At 46.2% G+C, this 20,782-nt stretch overlaps 1 protein-coding gene across 2 annotated transcripts in view; it reads right to left on the bottom strand.

Annotated features, from left to right (window-relative positions):
* The window catches only part of CSMD2 (CUB and Sushi multiple domains 2), a 256,066-nt gene that overhangs the window by 130,502 nt on the left and 104,782 nt on the right, over positions 1–20,782 (bottom strand). Inside the window, exons 7-10 of one of the 2 annotated variants that reach the window (XM_058040468.1) lie at positions 17,058–17,170; positions 8,574–8,651; positions 1,443–1,530; positions 115–239 (exon numbers count right to left, since the gene is read on the bottom strand). In XM_058040468.1, the coding sequence (XP_057896451.1) occupies positions 115–239; positions 1,443–1,530; positions 8,574–8,651; positions 17,058–17,170 (404 nt within the window). The remainder of the gene's footprint in view (positions 1–114; positions 240–1,442; positions 1,531–8,573; positions 8,652–17,057; positions 17,171–20,782) is intronic. The other variant, XM_058040469.1, reaches the window with a different exon arrangement.

Below are 20,782 nucleotides of genomic sequence, written 5' to 3'. Positions count from 1 at the left end.
CCAACCCAAACCACTCTGAGATTCGACCCAAGGGCAGGATGGGTGATGAAAAAGGGACAGGAAGGAGCTGGGAATTCCCAAAAATCCCCAAATCCTGGCAGGCAGAGCCCTCACCTCTGCAGACGGGCCGGTGGTCGCTCCAGGCCACGATGATGTCGCTGACTCTCTTGCAGGTGATGCTCTTGGAGCCCTGCAGGTCGTAGCCCTCGTTGCAGGAGAACTGGATGCTGGAGCCCAGCCTGGAGAGGGGAAACAGGGGACATCAGCCAGCTCCTGCACCCCAGGATTTGGGGCCAGAGCCATCCCCTGGCCCTGCAGGCAGCAGGAAGGGAGGAGGGACCAGCTCTGCCTCCCCTCTGCTGGGTTTGCCCCAGGTGCTGATGCCCAAATCCCAAATTTTAGTGGCATTTCAGTGGGAATTTCATCCTGGGAGAGGACGTGCTCAGCGCTCTCATAAAGTGAAATAAAATTCTTTATCAACTGCTGAGAGTTCTGCTCTTTGTTCTGCGGTTTGGATTCTGAGCTTTGTTCACTGGGGTAACACAATCAGAGCTGGGAATTCATCCCGTGGAATTTAGGGACTGTTGGGATTCCCTTCCTTCTGCCCTCTCTCCTTTGCTGGATTTGAGGAGAATTTGGTAGACTGGGATTTAACAGAGAGACACTTTCCATGAGCAAAACAGCTCCTGGAATCCCAAATTTTAGCAACATTTCAGTGGGAATTTCACCCACAGCTCTGAGAGAGGACTCATTCAGAATTCTCATAAAGTGAAATAAAATTCTTTATCAACTGCTGAGAGTTCTGCTCTTTGTTCTGTGGTTTGGATTCTGAGCTTTGTTCACTGGGGTAACACAATCAGAGCTGGGAATTCATCCCGTGGAATTTAGAGATTGTTGGGATTCCCTTTCCTCCGCTGGACTTGAGGAGGATTTGACAGTCTGGGATTTGATTGAGAGACACTTTCCATGAGCAAAACCACCCTGGGAAGCAGAATCAGATGAAATATTGATTCCCCATGGCCACCAGCAGCTGGGGCATCCCTGCAAAGCAGAACTGGGAACTGGAAAGGAACAGCTCTGGTTTAAACTTCCTAAACTCCAATTAGCTGGCACCACACAGGCTCAGTGACAAGGAACCTCAGCCACCTCAAACTCTCTAAGGGCAGGGCCATGCTGGGGTTTGAGCTAATTTGAAAAGTGATTTTTTTCTTTTGGCTGTTTCGGTTTTTCCAGGGGAGGGATGACAGCACAAAACCTGGATTGGGAAAGGATAAAAACACTCCAAGAGATCTTTGTGGAACAGCACACACAGGAAGGGTTTTACACACGTGTTCCCCAAAACTGGGCAGGATTTTGGGAGGGGGACAGAGCAAACAGAGCCCCCCCACACCAGGAGCACACCCAGGAGCTCATGCACAGAATAAAACAGAAAATGTTCTTACCTAAAATCGTTGCCTATCCTTTTGCCTCTCTCAGGAATCCCAGGGTCTGGACACAAATTATGTCCCTGGGACACACCAACCTGAGTTACTACAAAGCAAAAAAACAGCACATACAGAGACAGAATAGCAAAAGGAACAATTCTTTCAGCAGCTGGCTTGGTGGATGTGGCGAGAAAAATGGCAACTGGGAGCTCAGAAACCTCAATGTTTTATTCCACAAAAACAACAGCTTTGGAAACAAATATCCTGCTCAGTTTACACACCTGAGTGTTTTCTAGGAAATGCCAGCTAGGGACACAGTTTCCCCTCCATTCCACTACAGAAATACCTCTGAAAAAAGTTGATTTTTTGGTATTTTTTCCATTCTGCTAAATGACACCAATCACAGAGCCTGTTTGATTAAAACTCCAACTGCCACCCTCGAAGGTGACTTCAGAGCCCTCCAAACCCAGCCCAGTGTGCCAGGGAAAGAAAACAACTCCATGAAAAGGCAGGGAGTGATCCCAGGGAGGGAAAAACCAAGCACAGAACGAGAGGGAGAAAGGAGAGGGAGATGCAAGTCGAGGGTTTGAAAGCCAAGTCATTTAGTTGGAACATGGAGAAAAATTTATGGAGCAACCTGGATGCCAACAAACATGAAATCCATGGGGTGCTGGCCAGCACTGAAGAAAGCTCCCAGCTCCACCCTCCCCATTTCCAGCCCTCTCAAGGTGCAAAGGAGGGTTCAGGGTGGGGGAACCTGGGGGTCCCTCAGCCCTGGCACAATCCTGATTTCCAGGCTGAATTCCAGCACAGCAATAAAGGACAAAAGGGGGATTTTGCCACAGGAACTCGATGGGATTTGGTTTTCTTCTCATCCAAGCCTACAGCATGTTTCTCAGCCAAAAAACTCCATTCTCTGATGGCTCATGGCATGGGATGAGGCTCCTGGGGAAGCACAGCCCCAAAATTCCACATTCCACATGCTGAACCACTGAAACAACCCCAATTTCCATCCCACCTCTGCCCAGCACTGGATTACAGGGAAGAAAATCCCAGTTTTATTCCAAGCATGGTGCCCCAAAGGAGGAGGGTGACACTGAGGTGACACCAGCCCATTTCTCATGGCTCAGCAGCTGGAGCCCTGCAGGAGAAATGGGAGAATCCATGGGGAGAATCCACCCACACTGGACACACACAAAGCCAGGACCATCCAATATTTGGAATTAACCCCTGGGGCATCCCCAGCTACAGCTGTTCCTACAAGGAGGATGCTTCCCAATTTTGCTGATCCCGATTTTGATGATCCCGATTTTGCTCCTCAGCACTAACACTCTTCTGATGCCCTTCAAGTTCTTTACAGGAATTTCCTTTTTAAGGCCCATTTTTCCTCCCTTCCCACCGTGCTGGAGCAGGGATGGGGCTGGGATTGTCCCCACAGGATGCTCTGGTGCCCTCCTCTGTGTGTGGGAGGGTACAGAGGTGACAGAGCTATGAATTCATGGAAAACAACCTGTGAGGGATTATTTTCCCATTTTCCATGTCCGTAACCTGCCACAGACATATTTTATGAAAAATCCTTTTGTTAGGATCTTTTCTCCTGAGAAGCTGGGAAGCTTCAGCTTCTCCCTGTTTTGCTGCTTTGGAATATGATTTGGAGAATTGTTTACCCAGCACGTGAAATTTGTTTTATTTGATGACCAACGACAGCCACCTGTGTCGAGGCTGTGAGCAGTCACAAGATTTTATTTCTTTCCTTTCTTCTGATGAAGTCCTTTCTTCTATTATTTTACTAAGTTTTAATATATACTTTTCTTTTAATAAATATGTATCCTAAAATAATAAATCAGCCTTCTGAAACATGGAGTCAAGATTCTCATCTCTTCCCTCATCCTGGGACCCCTGTGAACACCACCACAATAACCCTTGGTAAAGCTCAATCAGCAGCACCAAAGCAGAATTTGACATCCCTCCATTTTCTATAACTCCAAACTTTGCTTTGCCACTTTTCACCAGCCCAGAGGATTCCAAATCAGGAATCAATTCAGTGAAGGAAGGGAGAGCACATGGATTCAACTCCCAGCTTCTGACAGGAAAAGTTTGGCTGAATGAAGGCCCCAGGTGACACCACCCTCCTTGGGTTCCTTCCCTGCACCCTGTGCACAAACAGCTCCAAAACAAGGAAAATTCACCTCAGGATGAGGAACCCCAAGAGGTTTTATGTCCCAAAGGCATGTGGGAGTGAAAGGAAGTGCTCAAATCCCTGATTTTCCTCTGTAAAAACCCCACGACCACACACACCTGTAACAACCACACCCACAAAGCCAAGACCATCCAATATTTAGAATTAACGACCTGGGAACTCTTCCTCAAAGGAAAAATCCCATTCCCACAGCAAATTCCTCCTCCCATGGTCAAATCCCCCTCAGATCACCCCTTCTGTACCCCCAGAGTGGGCACTGCTGCCACACCCAGTGGTTATTCCCATATCAGATAAAAATGGAGCCTGGAATTCAAAATTTTGGGAAGAAACAATCCCAGCTCCCAGGAAAAGAAAGAGAAACAATCCCAGGAAAACAAAGAGAAACAATCCCAGATCCCAGGAAAAGGAAGGCCCCAGAGGAAAGTTTGTCACCCCCAATGCTGAGGCCCAAACCCAGCTCATGTCTCATTAGTGGAGATTCATTAACACCTAAAAACACGAACAGATAAAGCAGAGAACAGGGAAGATAAAGCTGAGGGAAGATATCTCCACATCCTGGGAGTTGGGGAATTTCTCTTTTAAAGAAAGTGAAAGAAAAGGAGTAGATGAATATTCGAGCTGCTAATTTACAGAAATTTTTGTTCTCTAGCTTTTGTTTTGAGCACACACACACACACAAATAGAGGAGCCCAAAGGTTACAAAAATGGATTTGTCATGCTGAGAATTTGCTGTGTTCACCTTCCCAAAGTTTCACCTGGGCTGGGCCATTCCCAAATAAACCTTTCAAGATTACTAGAAAAAAAAATTGTGATTAACTGCTCAATGTCTGCATTAGAAACTCAGGAATTCTCTCCCCCAACATGGGATTGGTTTTCCATCCCCTCATCCTCCTGATTTTTTCAAGTTTTTTCTCCTCATGAATTCAGTGACAGCCAGTTCTGATTGTTCAGTTTGCCACTGGAATTCACTGTTAAAATCCTCTTTAGTTTTGCCTCTCTTAATAAGAAAACTTCACTGACAGATTCCCAAGGGACAATTTCTCGCTGAATTTCAGAACTACAAAATAAAAGCAGCACCTAAAAAATAAACAATTTGACAAAGCCCCAACATTTCTCAGCATGAGGAATCCAGTGAAAGGAGGTGATGGGAAGGACTGCAGCAGGAATTAGATGGTTTAAAGGGTTAATCTGAGTGGTCACACCAGGGTAATTCCATGCAAACTTCCAGGAAAGATCCCAAAAATCAGGCCTGAGAGCTTGGAGCTGATTTAGGGGTGCAGGGCTCACCCCAACGAGGTCCTGCTGCATTTCCAAACCCCAAAGTTCCTTCAGCACCCAAAAAATTAAGGAAGAAGTTATTCCAGAACCTCAGTGACACCAACCCAGACACTGAACACCCCCAAATTTAACAACACCAAGAGTGAAAAGGTCACAGCCAGGTCCTGACACTGGGAAAATCCAATCCCAGCTGGGAATGTTCCACCGTGAGAGCTCCAAACCCCAATTTCCCAGCTGGGAATGTTCTACCATGAGAGCTCCAAACCCCAGTTTATTTCCCAGCTGGGAATGTTCCAGAACAGCTCAGAAGATGAAGCTTCACAAGCACTCCCAGAAGTGCAGAATTCCCCGAGCATTTCAGGCTGTCCCACCCAAGCCAAGCACAGCTTGTCCCCAGGCTCCAGATGGCTCCCCAAAATCCAGGAACTCCCACACACTTGGCTGAGACCTAAAATCTGCTCAACACACCCCAAAAATGACTTTGCAAGGCGGATTTTGATCGAGCTGGACACACACAGAAGTTGTAGTCCTTCACCCAAGCCCTTCCAGGCCTTCACCCACAAGGCCTCAGGAGGCTCCTTGTCCCACAAACATCTCCCCAAAATCCAGAAATTCCCACAGACCTGGCTAAGACCTAAAAAATGCTCAACCCACCCCACAAAATGACTTTGAAAAGGAGATTTTGACCCAGCTGCACACACACTGAAGTTCCAGTCCTTCACCCAAGTCCCAGGTGGCTCCTGTGTCCCACAGACATCTTTCCAAAATCCAGAAACTCCCACACACTCGGCTAAGACCTAAAACCTGTTCAACCCACCCCAAAAAATGACGTTGCAAATCAGATTTTGACCAAGCTGGACACACCTAGAAATTCCAGTCCTTCACCCACAAGGCCTCAGGTGGCTCCTTGTCCCACAAACATCTCCTCAAAATCCAGCAACTCCCACAAACTTGAGATCTAAAAACTGCTCAACCCACCCCAAAAAATGACTTTGCAAGGCAGATTTTGACCCATCTGGACACACACAGAACTTCCAAGTCCTTCACCCAGCGCCTCTCCTGGTGGGCCTCGCCCAAACACCACAAAATCCACTTGGATGCTGTTTTTTAAATCCAAATCACCACAATTTCCCCATTGTGAGACCTGGAATATCCACATTTACATTCTGCTTTCAGTGCCAGAAACAACCTCCAAAATATGGCCTAAAATCTCAAACTCTTTCTTCTACCTAATTTATTTGTCTCTCAGTATTATCACCCCTCCAGAAGAGATTCAAGCAAGATTTCCAAATAATTCGACTGATGGTGAGCAGTACAAAGCACTTAATTATGATTTAAAACAAACACAATCCACTACAACTGAGCACAAGCAGCACCTCCCCACAGAATTTTGAATTTTTATGGATTTTTTCCCTGCAATAACACAAGCAGCTGTTACATCACTACATTTTCACACAAAACACACCAGGTTTAATCTGACCAGGCAATCCCAAACCCAAAAACCTGCAGGATTTAAGAGTGGATCCCTCCAGGGAGGATTTTAGGCCAAGTTTTAGCAAACAGCACCTGAAAATAAAATATTGCTGGTAGGAATAATAAAAAATAAAACAGGGACTTGAAGGTTGGACTTGATCTTTTCCAGCCTTAAAAATTTTAGGATTTTGTGGCAGAGCTTTAAGTGATATCAAGAGACACAAAAATTCCTGAATTTCTGGTATTTGAGCCAGAGCAACTGGAAATTGCTCTGGAATAGGAAATTTCTTTGGAATTATCTGTGATGCAAACTCAGCTCATGGAGGTTTGGGAGCACAGAGGGGCTCAGCCAACCCTGCAAATCCAACAGGGAGCAGAGCAGATAAGGACTGCGAAAAATAAAAATAAAAATCTGATTTTCCTGGTGCCATCTCCTTGGGAATCAGCACTTCTGCAGCTGGGAATTCCCTGTGGGAGCAGAAAGCTCCAAAAATAGGGAAAATCCAGATCTGATGGAGAGCAGGGCATGGAGAAGGAGCTGGAGGGTGACAAGGACCATGGAATGGGGCCACCATCCCCATTCCCATTATTCCAGCTCAACAACTTCCAGCCTGAGCTGTCCTCAGGATTTGAGCTTCCATTTGGCAGCTCTGAGCCCCTTGGGATGGGATAAACCAGGCAGGGGGAATGAATTCCTATTTTTCCTCCTCAGCAGTGCAGGATCTGCAGGAAAGGGAATGCAAGTGCTGTCCCCTCCTCACCTCAGTGCATTAAAAATGGGTAAAACTGCTCCAAAGGCCATTCCCAGGAAGGAAAAATGGGAATTTTGTGTATTTTAGCACCACAATGCTTTGTTAAATCAATTATTTCACTCCTTTCCCCAAAATTCCCCAAAATCCAGGGCAAAAATCCCCCAAAATCCCCCTACTCCAAGCACACCCCTCAGTCTCCACACCCAGCCAGGGGAATTTTCCAATTCAGTAAAGGGCACTGGGATGTTTATTCCAATAAATTCTTCCTGGCAAGGAATGTATCACCCAGCCAGGACTCCATTTTAAAGGATAATTCCCTTAAAAATTGAATTATTTTCCCCTGAACCCACCCCCCAGTGTTTTCTGCTCTGGAGATTTTGGGTTGTTTTTCACCTTTTTGGGTTTTGCTCCCAATAAAACAGAGCCTAAAAATTCTCCTGGGAGCTGGGAGGGAAACTCTCCTTCCAGAGGCATGATTCTGATCCAGTCCGTGCATTTTTCTGAATTTTGTATGCAAAATCCACCAATTCTGTTCCAGTCTCTGCATTTTTCTGAATTTTGTATGCAAAATCCACCAATTCTGCTCTAGTCCATGCATTTTTCTGAATTTTGTATGACAAATCCACCCAGCTGAGCTGTGCAAATGCTCCTCTCTGACGGGGGTAATGGGCTGTGCAACAAAATGAGCAATTCCAGCTTCTCCCCTAAAATCCATTTGGAAAAATGCTCCATCCTGCTCCCATTTGAATCCACATTAAATATTAACTCCAAGGCAGATCCCTCCTGTTTCATTTTAGAGAGAGCCCAAGATTCAGGGACAAAAACCACAGGTTTTCCTCGTGATTTGGGAAGAACCCGATAGGAAACTGAAATATTTCCCACCTGCCTGAGGGAGGCACAGCAGTGACCCCAATGTTCTGCCCCGACACACCAAGCACTACACTTGAAAAATCAGCATTGCAACCTGAAAAATCAGCACTACAACCTGAAAAATCAGCACTCCAAACCCAGAATTATGATTTTTCTGCAGGGAAAATGAAATAAAACTCAAATAGAGAAAGGAAGATGCTGTGACTGACTCTGTGAATTTTCTAATATTCTGTTTTTAAGGTTGCTCCTTATCCTTGCTGCTTATTTACAGAAACAACACCGATCCCAACCCCACATTTCTTAGTTTTTCCCACTAAAAAGAGCCTAAAACCACAACCTGGAGCACAGAATCAACCAAATGCAGAAAATCCAAGCCTTGCACCCTTCCAGGAGTTAGTAAATGCTTGTGACCAGAGCACTGGGAGGAGGGAAGTGATGCAGAAATGCAGAGGGAAGAGGGAAAAGCACCCAAACTTTTCAGAGTGGCGAAGTTTTAGAGATTACTGGAAAGTCCAATGAAATGTTCCAGGAGATTGTTATCAAAAAAGACAGCGAAGAAGAGCCAGAAAAACTTACACACTGATGTCTTCTGGTTGTTGTCCTTGCTGGGCATGAGTTTCACCCCTCTGGACTTGAGCTCCATCTGCTTCTTGACTGCAGGGGTGAGAAACAAAGGAAAAAAAGAGGAAAAAGTTGAGCTGAGCTTCAGGGATTGTCAAGTTTTTATTTTAAAAATAAACACGTGAATCACCCACATCCTGCATCCTTCCCTTTGGGATCAGCTTATCCTCACTGCTCAAAACCAGCAGGGGTTTGTTTCTCCATGTTAGGGCTTTGGAGAGGGATTTGTTTTCCGTGTTAGGGCTTTGGAGAGGTTTAATTTCAAAATAAAAATGGGGTTCAACCCCTCCGTAACCCACTAAAAATGGGAGACAAGCAAAAGGGAAGCTCTGAGGAGCTTCAGGATGCTGAGAGGAAAATGCTGAGCTGGTTTCCCCCAGTTTTTCTGGAATTTATGCCATGAACCCATTACACAGCAGAGCCATTCCAGGGGAGCACTCAGTACCTAAAAACTGCAGAGCTGGTGTGCACAAACAGCAGTAAAAAAGCAGGAAAATAAAATTAAACCCCATTATTGGCCAAGGGAAATATCAGCCTGGAGCTCCACACCTGGGGGACTCCTCCCCAAGTGTGACCATTCCCTCCCTGATCCAAAATTCCACCAGAAGAGGGGAAAAACCAGGAAAGGGAACAAGAATTCATCCATCTCCAAGGGCCCCATCCTTTTTCTCACACCAGGGAGCAGCAATTTGTTTTCCTGCTCTGGATTTGGCTGCTGCTGCCTCCACCCCCAGGGTTTGACACAAACCCCACCTGGCAGAACCATCTGGGAGCAGCACAAACACCTGGATTTTGGATCATTGCAGCTTCCAGAGGCAGGAGTTGGGAAAAAAACCCAGCCTCTGCTGTGAGGAAATGGGATAAAAGAGCAGGAATTGGGATAACCCAACAGGAATTGGGGTAATTCCAACAGGAATTGGGGCAACCCAATAGGAATTGGAGTAATTCCAAAAGGAACTGGGAAAACCCAGCCCTCATTGCAGGATTTGGGATAACCCAATAGGAATTGGGATAACTCAACACTCACTGCAGGAATTGGGATAACCCAACAGGAACTGGGGTAATTCCAAGAGGAACTGGGATAACACAAGAGGAACTGGGATAATTCCAACAGGAACTGGGGTAACTCCAACAGGAATTGGGATAACCCAGCCCTCATTGCAGGATTTGGGATAACCCAATAAGAATTGGGATAATTCCATCAGGAATTGGGATAACTCAACACTCACTGCAGGATTTGGGATAACCCAACAGGAACTGGGGTAATTCCAAGAGGAATTGGGATAACACAAGACGAACTGGGATAATTCCAACAGGAATTGGGATAACCCAGCCCTCACTGCAGGAACTGGGATAACCCAACAAGAATTGGGATAATTCCAACAGGAACTGGGATAATTCCAACAGGAATTGGGATAACCCAACAGGAAAGGGAATAACCCAGCCCTCACTGCAGGAACTGGGATTAAAAAGTCTCCATTGCAGGATTAAGGATAACCCAACTGGAACTGGGATAATTCCAACAGGAACTAGGATAATTCCAAGCAAATTTGGGATAGCCCAGCCTCCTCTGCAGGAACTGGGATAAAATAGCCTCCACTGCAGGATTTGGGATAACCCAACAGGAACTGGGATAATTCCAAGAGGAATTGGGATAATCCAACAGGAACTGGGATAATTCCAACAGGAACTGGGATAACCCAGCCCTCATTGCAGGAATTGGGATAATTCCAACAGGAACTGGGATAACCCAGCCCTCATTGCAGGAATTGGGATAAACCAACAGGAATTGGGATAATCTGAACAGGAATTGGGACAACCCAACCCTCACTTCAGGAATTGGGATAACCCAACAAGAATTGGGATAATTCTGACAGGAATTGGGATAACTCAACAGGAATTGGGATAACCCAACCCTCACTGCAGGAATTGGGATAACCCAATAGGAATTGGGATAATTCCATCAGGAATTGGGATAACTCAACAGGAATTGGGATAACCCAACCCTCACTGCAGGAATTGGGATAACCCAACAAGAACTGGGATAATTCTAACAGGAATTGGGATAACTCAACAGGAATTGGGATAACCCAGCCCCCACTGCAGGAATTGGGATAACCCAATAGGAATTGGGATAATTCCATCAGGAATTGGGATAACTCGACAGGAATTGGGATAATTCCAACAGGAACTGGGATAACCCAGCCCCCACTGCAGGAATTGGGATGAAAGAGCCTTCACTGTGAGGATTTAGGATAACCCAACAGGAATTGGGATTACTCAGTGTCCAAATCACTTTCTGGGAGCCTTTTCCTGACGAGCCAGCCCTTATCCTTGGAGAAACCCACTTCAAACCCTTCTTCCCCGTGTTCTTCATCTTGTCAGGCTTTCATCCCTAAATTAGCACATTCCTAAGACAAAGCTGTCAAGAAGAATTACCCATGTAACTAAAGAGGGGTTTTTTAATCGTGCTGGGGTTTTTTTTTTTTTTGGGCTCAAAAAGAACCTGTTTGGAACAGCTGCTGCAGGAGGCTCAGACAGGGGGAGGCTCCTTGAAGCTCACCTGAGGTGCTGCTTTGAGGGAGATGCTGGGTGCAGCTTTTCACTCATCATTTCCTCACAGCTTTTGGCTTTCTCTTTAAATAAAGCAGCAAGAACTTCAAAAAAAATTTTTAGCTGGAAAATATTCATGAGGAAAAGCTGCTGCTGCTGCTCCTGTCTTCCTCAGCAGCTTCAATCTGTTCAGGGCAGCTGTCTTTTTTTATTAATTTAAGAAGGGAAAACTAATTAACAGCAGGCTGCTGTCAAAGCAAATCGAACTCTTTGTTTCTTTTTGCTCCAAATCCACCTGCAAGTGCAGCAGGAGGAAGAAAAAGCAGCAGGGTTTGGGATGCCCCAAAGGTCCCACGTGGATGGGAATCACAGGAGATTTCCAGCCTGATCTCAAGGTTTTTAATAAATGTGATATCAATGGATCAAAAAAAAAAAAAAAAAAGGGACTTGGGGCTGCTAAAACTCACTTTTTTGGGGTAAAAAATCTATTTCTGCTTCAAATAAAATAGCGGCAGACATTCCGGTAGTGATTTTCCAGCTTTTTCCAAGCCAACACAGGGATACCCCAAAATTCCCTCCCAGGCAATAAAATCCAGGCAATTCCATGTTTCCAAGGCCGAATTTGGATTTTGGTTTGAATTTTCCAAGGCTGTGTGTTGGGACCCTGCAGCCTCTAAGTCTCTGCTCTGTGGTTGTGCTTTGGGGCACGAGCTTCACCAAATAATCCCCATTTTGGTATTCTCCACATCCAGCCCCCAGGGAAGGTTCCCAACTCTCCACACAAACAAAAAGCTCAGCTCGGATGATTTGTGCCCCACAAAGGGAATTTAGAGGCCAAGAAAAGCTTCCCAAGCATTGGTGAAGCCCACCAAAGCTGACGGTGGCACCATGGATGGGATGAGAAATCCTGGGGAACTCCTCTATGAGGACACAGCAACCTGCAGGGATTTCCCCAGTGCTGAACATCCCAAATCCAGGAGAAGGTGCCAGAGGGTGCAATCAGAGGAATTTTAAGGTCTCTTCCAACCCAAACCACTCCAGGATTCTCTGGCATGGGGGAATTCAAAATTTGGATACAGCCAGGCTTGGAAATTTTTCAAGGACACATTTCTAACCAAGGTTCTCCCAGAGCCATCCAACAAAAATCCCCCTCCAACCCCGTTCCTGATGGAAAACCTGGCTCCCAAACCCCTCAGCAATGAGAACAAGACACTCAACACTGAGCAGCAATTCCAAAATTCAGAGCCCAAGCTGCATCCCCAGGAAACATCTCCTCCCCTAATTGCACCGTGTCCCTTTCCAGGAGAATTGATAAAGATAAATTGGTGAAGATAAATTGATAAAGAGCAATCACTGCATCCTCTCCTCCTCATCCTTCATTTTGGAGCCCTAATGATGGAAGTCAGACTTTACAAATGACTCCATTTAGATCAGAACCAGGCACAGCAAAGCACCACTTGTTTTGTGCTTTTTAAAAAAAATTTAAACAAATAAGAACAATTCTCCCACTCCCCGCCCTCAAAAATCCTGTATTTGAAAATCTACTTTGTTTGTGAATTGGAATGTGGAGCAGTACTACAAAGGACTGTGTCAGGATAATTGGATGAACAGAAACTCCTGTTTTCTGGAGGCTTTTGCTGCTCACACACATCCAACAGATCTAATGGAATACTCAGCATCCTGTCAGATTTGAGAGATGACATTACAAAGCTCTGCCAGCATGGCAGGCAGGCCGGGCTGTTCCTTTCAAACCACTTCATGTTGCTCTAAATGAGGATTTAAGCAGACATTTATTTATTTTTAATTTGGAAAACAATGTTTCAGCAGCAGCAACAGGAAAAAAAAAAAAAATCTATTCCATGAAGCTCTGCTCTCTTTGTTGGGGGAATTGCTGTTAAATCTAAATCCTGCCTGGATCTCTCCCTCCTGCTGGGATGGTTCAGCAGCAGGATGCTCACAGGGGCTCTTGGAGGTGAAGAGAAACCCCCTCAAATGCAACTCTTTGGAAAAATCCCTCTTTTGGCAGCCTGAGCAATGGATCTTTGGGACTCAGAGCCTGCACAAGCACTGGGATTATCCAGAATTGCCCAGGAGACTCCACAGGTCTCATGGCAGGAGGCAAAAATCCCTTTGGAACCCAAGGGTATGATCCAGGGTGAGATCCAAGATGGGAAATGGAAGACCCAAGATGAGGAGGGGGAGATCCAGGATGAGGAGGGGAAACATCCAAGATGAAAAGGAGAAGATCCAAAATGAGGAATGGAAGATCAGGATGAAGAGTGGAAGATCCAAGATAAGCAGTGGGACATCCAAGAAGTGAAATAGAAGATCCAAGGTGAGGAATGGAAGATCTAAGATGAAAAGGGGAAGACTGAAAATGAGGAGGGGAAGATCCAGGATGAGGAGTGGGAGAGTCACAACAAGCAGTGGGAGATCCAGAATGAGGAGTAGGAGAACCAAGGAGAGGATTGGGAGATAAGGATGAAGAGGGGAAAATCCAGGATAAAGAGTAGAAGACCCAAGATGAGATCCAGCACAAAGAGGGACAAAGATCTGTCCAAACAGAACCCAGACTGATCCATCCATGGGTAGAACCACAGATCTACCCATGGACAGATCTGCAGACCAAAGCCATGAATGGGGCTGGGAGAATCCTGGGAAACTGGGAGGTCGCTGTCCATGGCAGGGGTGGAACTGGATGGGATTTAAACCCATTCCAAACCATTCCAAGATTCCATGACTCCCTCACCAAGCCATTGAGGTGTCTCTGGTGAGCAGCAGGGAGCTCCCCAGCCCCTCCCTGAAGGAGGCAGCTCTGTCCTGTGCAGGGCTGGAGCTCATCCCATTTATCTTCCTCCCGCGCGGAAGGCAAGCAGCCGGGGCGGGGAGATCGATAAAAGCTGCAATTATGTGTTGGTACCAATCAGCTCCAGAGCAATTAGGGAGCCAAGTTCTGCCATAAAACATGTGCAGAGAGGGGCAGCAGCATTTCCATCTCTCCAATTCCAGCCTTGTGCAGCTTTCCCAAAACCCTCTGATTTTATAAATTCCCACCCAGCTCCTCTGATGGTGGGGGGACACTGAGGTGCTGCCACCTCACCTGATTGAAAACTTCTAGGTTATTTTCTTCCACCTTTTTGAGGAGACAGGATGGGGAGGAAAATAAAAAATAATTTTTAAAAATAATTCTCTGCACGCATTTCTCCCAGTCCCTTTGACTTCCTTACATGGGGAATGGGGAAAAAACATTTGCAAAAATCAAGATTCACCTTAATGAAAGGGAAAAGGGAAATATTTAACTCTCCCAGGAAGGGAACAAAATGAATTTGCTGTGTTCAACAACAACAACAAAAAAAACCCTCTCCACAGCCTGATTGCATCTAACCTTGCTTTTACATTCCTAAAGTGATTTCCAAATGAGGACACGGATTAGGGAGAGCAGAGGGGGAACAGACAGAGAAGGTGTTCTGCAAAACTCAGGATCAATTTAAACAAGCTGGAAGGGAAATTGTTTTCTTATAGATTATCAGCAAAGCCAGACCCCGTCCCAGAGGACCCAGGGGGTTCATAAATGATGTACAGACACGTCTCTGGAAAACAGACAGCAAATTACAGCCACCCTAAAGACTCCCCTTGCTTCTCCTGGCCCATCCTGATTCAGCTCTCCTGATGAAAAATGCATTTCAGCTGCTGTGCTTGCTGTGGAATTACACGGCCTGTTTTGTAGGGATTTATCGCCACTGAAATATTTATGGCCAGGCCAGGTTGTGGAAAGGGTTACAGGGAGGTTTTTAAAGTATCACCATCTCCTGCCCTACACATCCCACTGCCTGCAGACACCTTCCCTTCATCCCTGGGAGTCTTCACTGCTTGGCTGCTTGTTTTGCTGGGTTTATAAGCATTGAAAGGCAGACAGAAGCTGCCAAACTCCACAAAAACAGTGGGAAAACGAGAGCAGGTCCCCTCTGGCAGCTGGGCTGAGGTCCTGCTTGGATTCCAGCTCAGAATGGGGAGTTCAGTTCATTTCCAACACTTCATCCCCAGTTCATCCCCTAAATCCCCTGACATTTCTCTGAGCAGGGGAATGAGGACATTCACCCTGACTTTGCTGTGCAGGGAAAGGCTGACTCAGACAGGTGCTTTGGGGGAAGCTGCAATCCTGACAGCCAGGGAAAAGCCATCCAAAGGAAAGCTGCTTTTCCCAGACATTTATGCTGCACAGCAACAACAAAAGGGTTTTTTTTTTCCTTGTTTAAAGTCCTTTTTTCCTTGTTTTTTCTTGCAGTTTAAAGTGATTTACAGGTTCAAGGAAAGCGGGGAAGTTAAATAACGATGTGGTTCATTTGTTGAGGCCATGACAGCCCTGCTAAGAACAGCCTGGGAACACCCAAACGAGGCAGCTCTGTGGATTTATCCAAGGAAAAGAAAATCCTCTCCCTTTCCCTTGACTCCTCTCCAGAGCTTTTTCCCAGCAAAAGCCTCTCGAGAGCAAACCTGCAGAGCTCCCCTGAGCCCTTGGAGGGGACAAACCATTCCTGCTCCTTCTCTGCTTCACTCCCCTCTCATGGATCCTGCACCCACAACCTCCTTCACAAACACCACAGGAGTGGTGAGAACACTTCCAAGGAATCCACTCCTTCCATTCTGGTCCCACCAGGAGCAGAATCTTCACTGCCAAAGGATCTCCTCAACAGCACCTGAGCATTCCCATCCTGAAATCTTTATCCCAATCCCAAATTCTGCCCTGTGAGGGTGAGGAGGGGCTGAGATGGATTTCCTAGAGAAGCTCCTGAATCCCTGGGAGTGTCCAAGGCCAAGAGGGGACCTGGAGCACCCTGGGACAGTGGACGTGTCAGCGGATAGGCTTTAAGGTCACTCCCAACCCAAACCAGGCTGGGTTTTTCTATGAAAACCACACTTTGGGGGATTCCAGCTGGAAAATAACAGCAGCGGGGCCATGCAGGGAGGCAGCTGGGGATTCCTGGCTGGGGTTACCCTAAAATGGGGGCTGAAGGTTGTTGTTGACTTGTTTGTGGTGTTGGAGCTGGTGTGTGCCCCTTATCTCAAGGGGCAATTCAGGTTGCTTAGGGGGTAGGAAGAAGTTTAGCCTAAAATCAGCTTTGGGAGTTAGAAATGAAGGTTTGAATCCTTTCTTCCTGAAATGGTGGGGTAACTCTAAGAAGGGTTTATGTTGTCATCTTATCACAAAGGTTTCATACCTGCTCAGTGTTCCTCATGGGCAGCTCCTCACAGCTCTGACTCTTTCTTCTCCACAAAGCAGCCAACTGCCCCCAGTCCCCTTCTCAACCACCCACCCACTCTTTTATAGCACTCTTCTCCTCATTGGGTACAGCTGTGGCTTGTTAAAGGCAGGCCTGTTCCTAATCTTTGCTAATTAGGCCAAGCTGCAACTCCTTAGGGGCAAGATCACTTTCTACACCATCTTTATTTTCTTATATTCTTATAGCTTTAGTCTTCAATCTTTGGCTTAAAAGACCCATGTTCTTTCTACACCCTCTTTATTTTCTTATATTCTATCCCCTTGCAGCTCTACTCTTCAATCTTTGGCTTACAAGACCAATGTTTTTATAAACCATTAGAGTTAATTAGAGTTGGAGTCGTTTTCTAGGGTGGCCGCAAGGGGAAATAAAACCAGAATGGTTGTGAAATGGGTGAATGAGGAAATCAAACTGGAATGATTGTGGAATAGGTGAATGAGGAAATCAAACTGGAACGATTCTGAAATAGGTGAATGAGGAAATCAAACTGGAATGATTTGTGAAATTGAGGAATGAGGAAATCAAACTGGAATGATTGTGGAATAGGTGAAAGAGGCTGGCTGGGGTGGGTGAGGCCCGGCCAGGGCATTTATTTCTCCCTCCTTACCTTGGTACTGGGCACTGAAGCCCTTCTGCCTGTGGTTGCCATCAGAGGTGAAGTGCAGCCTCAGCCAATTTTTACTGCTGATCACAGGGGCTGGCAAATTCATCCCAGTGAACCTGCAAGAGAGCAAAGCAGCAGAGGCACGTCAGGACCACGCCAGGACACCCCAAATCCCCCTCTCCAGGCCAATCCTCCTCCCCCAGGAGTCTGGGGACTCCTCTGTGGGTACCACACAGCCAAGGAGAGCCCCCTCCCCACTTCAGGGCTGCCTCCAGCCCCACATTCCTGATGGGATTCCCAGCTGAGAGCTCCATGTTTGTCATTACAGAGGTTCCCAGTCCTTTTTCCTAAGGCACAGAACATTTCCAAGCTCATCTCTTCATATTTGGTTAACCCCACTCCAAAATCTTGTTTATTTTAACTCAGGAAGGGAAAGGATGGCACGAACACCTTTAATTTTTATTTTATTTATGACCAATCCCGACCTGAGGAAGATTCCAGCCAGGATCAGAGGTGGGCAGCTCCAGAACCCAGCAGCAGCCCTTCATATCTGTTTATCATTTTATTTCCTTTAAAATATGAGGTTGTTTGCTTCATTTTTAACTCCAGCTCACAATTCCTGGCTGAGTTTTGTCCCAAACCAAGTTGTAGACTGGAACAACACTTCAAACTCAGACTGAGGTCCACAATGGTGACATTCACCATGGTGGGGACACCAATGCTCTCTCTGTTCCTGCTAATGAAAGTTAATCACTTTAATCCCCAATTATCACTTATTTAAAAATTAGTGCAATTTCAACACCCATTATTGGCCTTCCAACACCTTTCATTGGCATCCAACACCTTTTATTGCCATTTCAACACCCCATTTTTACTATTCCAACATTCTTTTTTGACATCTCAACACCCCCTGCTTTTTTTAACAAAGGCAAAAGGATCCTGGGAATCTGTTCCATCCGGAGGATAATTCAGATTTGATTATTAAACATTATTTAGCAGCAGATCTGGCAGCCCATGGAGCACCTGAAGAGTCCTTCAGCCACCCAGCCCATCCAGAGGTGACCTCAGGCTGGAATTGGCTGCATTAATTAATGGCATCTCTGTGCTCCCAGCCCCTTAATGAGCTGGCAGGGTGATTAGTGCATAACTAAAGCATCTCTGCCACCTACAGTACAATCCAAACCCTGGATTATCCCGTGCCTGGATCCTGCAGCGCTCTGGGATGATTTAAGACTGGGATTTAAGGTTGTTCCCAATCATTTCTCCATGGATTGTCTCCATCTCTGTTCCCCAGCCCTTTCAGGAAGATGAGGTGGAGCAGAAATGGATCCTCTGTGGCTTTTTGCCATCCTTGGGGAACTCCAAGGCAGCTGAACCCATTGAATTGGAAACTTTCTCAAAGAACCGAGTTCAAACAAACAGATTTGGGGCTGAGATCAAACATGGGGTGCCCCAAACCCAGATTTGGGGCTGAGATCAAACATGGGGTGCCCCAAACCCATCCTGAGGAAGTTCTCCTGGCTGGTTTTTACGACAACACCCTTAAATTCAATGTTTTCACCCCTCAAGGGCCATTTCATTGTTTATTCTGCAGCAGCAAACCCCTCAGGAAGAATCTTTAGCTATGCAGAGCCAAATTTCCCTTTCACAGTTGTAATTCAACTGCCTGAGATAAAAACCAGACAAGAATGAAGCAAAGCTGCCTGAATGAGGCTCAACTTCTCCTGTCCCACATCCCTGGATTTGGTTTTGATCAGCACATCCTTGAAGGATGAATTCATCCCAAACCTGAGATGTTTTTCCTTTGTGCGACACCAAACCCTCCACACTAAACAAAATTCCTCAATTCAAAACAAGGAGGGGTTAATGTCATCAAAACTCCTCTTTTTGAAGAAAAAGCACTGAAGTGAGGCCTTCTCAACTCTTTTTTATTTCTTCCCTTGCTCTCTCACTTCCCACTGAATCCAGGCATGAAATATTTATCCCTTTCCCTCCCCTGGCACAATTAGTATGGCTGTACATGGCTGGCACTGATTACTCTGCATTCACATCCCATTATCTATTTACAATCCCAATTCCTGCTTTAATTTGTTTCCACGCAGAGAGGAAGAAAAGGAAGGGGGAAAAAAAAAATCAATAAAGTGTCACAAAGTGAGGCAGAAGCACTGGAGGAGCAGGAGATGTTTGCACACAGATTTGGAGCACCCTGAAATTTGATTATCAGCAATTTGGCCATTAGTTCTTCTTAAATGGACCCAAATAAGATGAGAATTCCTGGTGTGGATGCTGCAAACCCCGTGCAGGAGTCAAAGGCACGACTAAAGGCAGGAATTCCATCTGAAATCTTGCTATTTCAGGTGAAATATGTGAGGTGATGGATTTAAATATGAATTTGAAGGTGTCCTGATGGTCTGGTGCTGCCCAGAACTGGGGTGCAGTCAAACACCAGCACCAAATAAAAGCAAGGCACATCACTGGGGATGTTTTATCTTTTTTTTTTTTTTTTCCCTTGAACTGATTTTATGGATTTATTTAACCTCTCTGTTCATTTATTCACTGTTTTGACACCCCTTGGATCTCTGCTGATAATCCCTGACATCAGCCAGGCTGAGTCCTGGCTCCTCCTGGAGCCTCCACCACAAATTTTGGGTGAATCTCCCTGAAATTTCATCTTCCTTGAGCTCAGATCCACCTTTTCCTTCCTTTGCTGTGTTTAACCCAACAGTGAGACCCACTGGAGTGGCTGAGAGGAGGAGGAGGAGGAGAAGGAAGAGAAGGAGGAGGAGGAAGAGGAGGAGGAGAAGGAGGAGGAAGAGAGATCCCAGCAGCATCTCCATGGATGGAGGAGCCAAAGGAGATCCCAGCAGCTTTTCCATGGATGGAGAAGCCACGGGGAGATCCCAGCAGCTTTCCCATGGATGGAGAAGCCACGGGGAGATCCCAGCAGCTTTTCCATGGATGGAGGAGCCAAAGGAGATCCCAGCAGCTTTTCCAGGGATGGAGGAGTCAAAGGGAGACCCCAGGAGCTTTTCCATGGATGGAAGAGCCAAGTGGAGATCCCAACAGCATCTCCATGGATGGAGGAGCCAAAGGAAGACCCCAGCAGCATCTCCATGGATGGAGGAATTAAAGGGAGATCTCAGCAGCATCTCCATGGATAGAGGAAGCAAGGCTGGCAGTCAACACAAAATCCAAGGAGAAGATCACACCTGGATCATCCCTGGAATGCCCCAGGATAGGTTGGAGCAACTGGGATAATGGAATGTGCCCCTGCCCATGGATGGGGTGGCTCTGGATGGGATTTAAGGCCCTTCCCAACCCAAACCATTCTGGAATTCCACCATCCACAACTGGCTGCTCAGTTTAACCAGAATTGTTGAGAGCACAGAGCAGAGCCCAGCCCAAATTTTACCCTGACCTCCATCCCCAGCCCACTCTGAGCCTCCTTTTCCCTCCCAGCCTTTATTCCACTGATTTCCTGCCAATTCTGACTCATTTCCCTCTCACTACGACTCAGGGACTCCTCTCAGCAGCTCTTCATCTCCCTGTGTATTATTATTCACTTCACCTGTATTTTTAACTTTTCATCCAAACCTCTCCTGAAATTATCAGGAGAGCTGTACCATTAATTCTGAACATCTTATTTGAGCTTGTCTGCTCTCTTAAACAAAATATACTTAAGCACCTCTAGACCTCATTTCTGGGTCGCAGGAGACTTCTCCTCGCTG

The sequence above is a fragment of the Melospiza georgiana genome, chromosome 24, assembly GCF_028018845.1.
Source record: "Melospiza georgiana isolate bMelGeo1 chromosome 24, bMelGeo1.pri, whole genome shotgun sequence".
NCBI classification, from domain to species: domain Eukaryota; kingdom Metazoa; phylum Chordata; class Aves; order Passeriformes; family Passerellidae; genus Melospiza; species Melospiza georgiana.
Note: the sequence above shows the minus strand (reverse complement) of the source record. Positions and strands in the feature narration are given on the sequence as shown.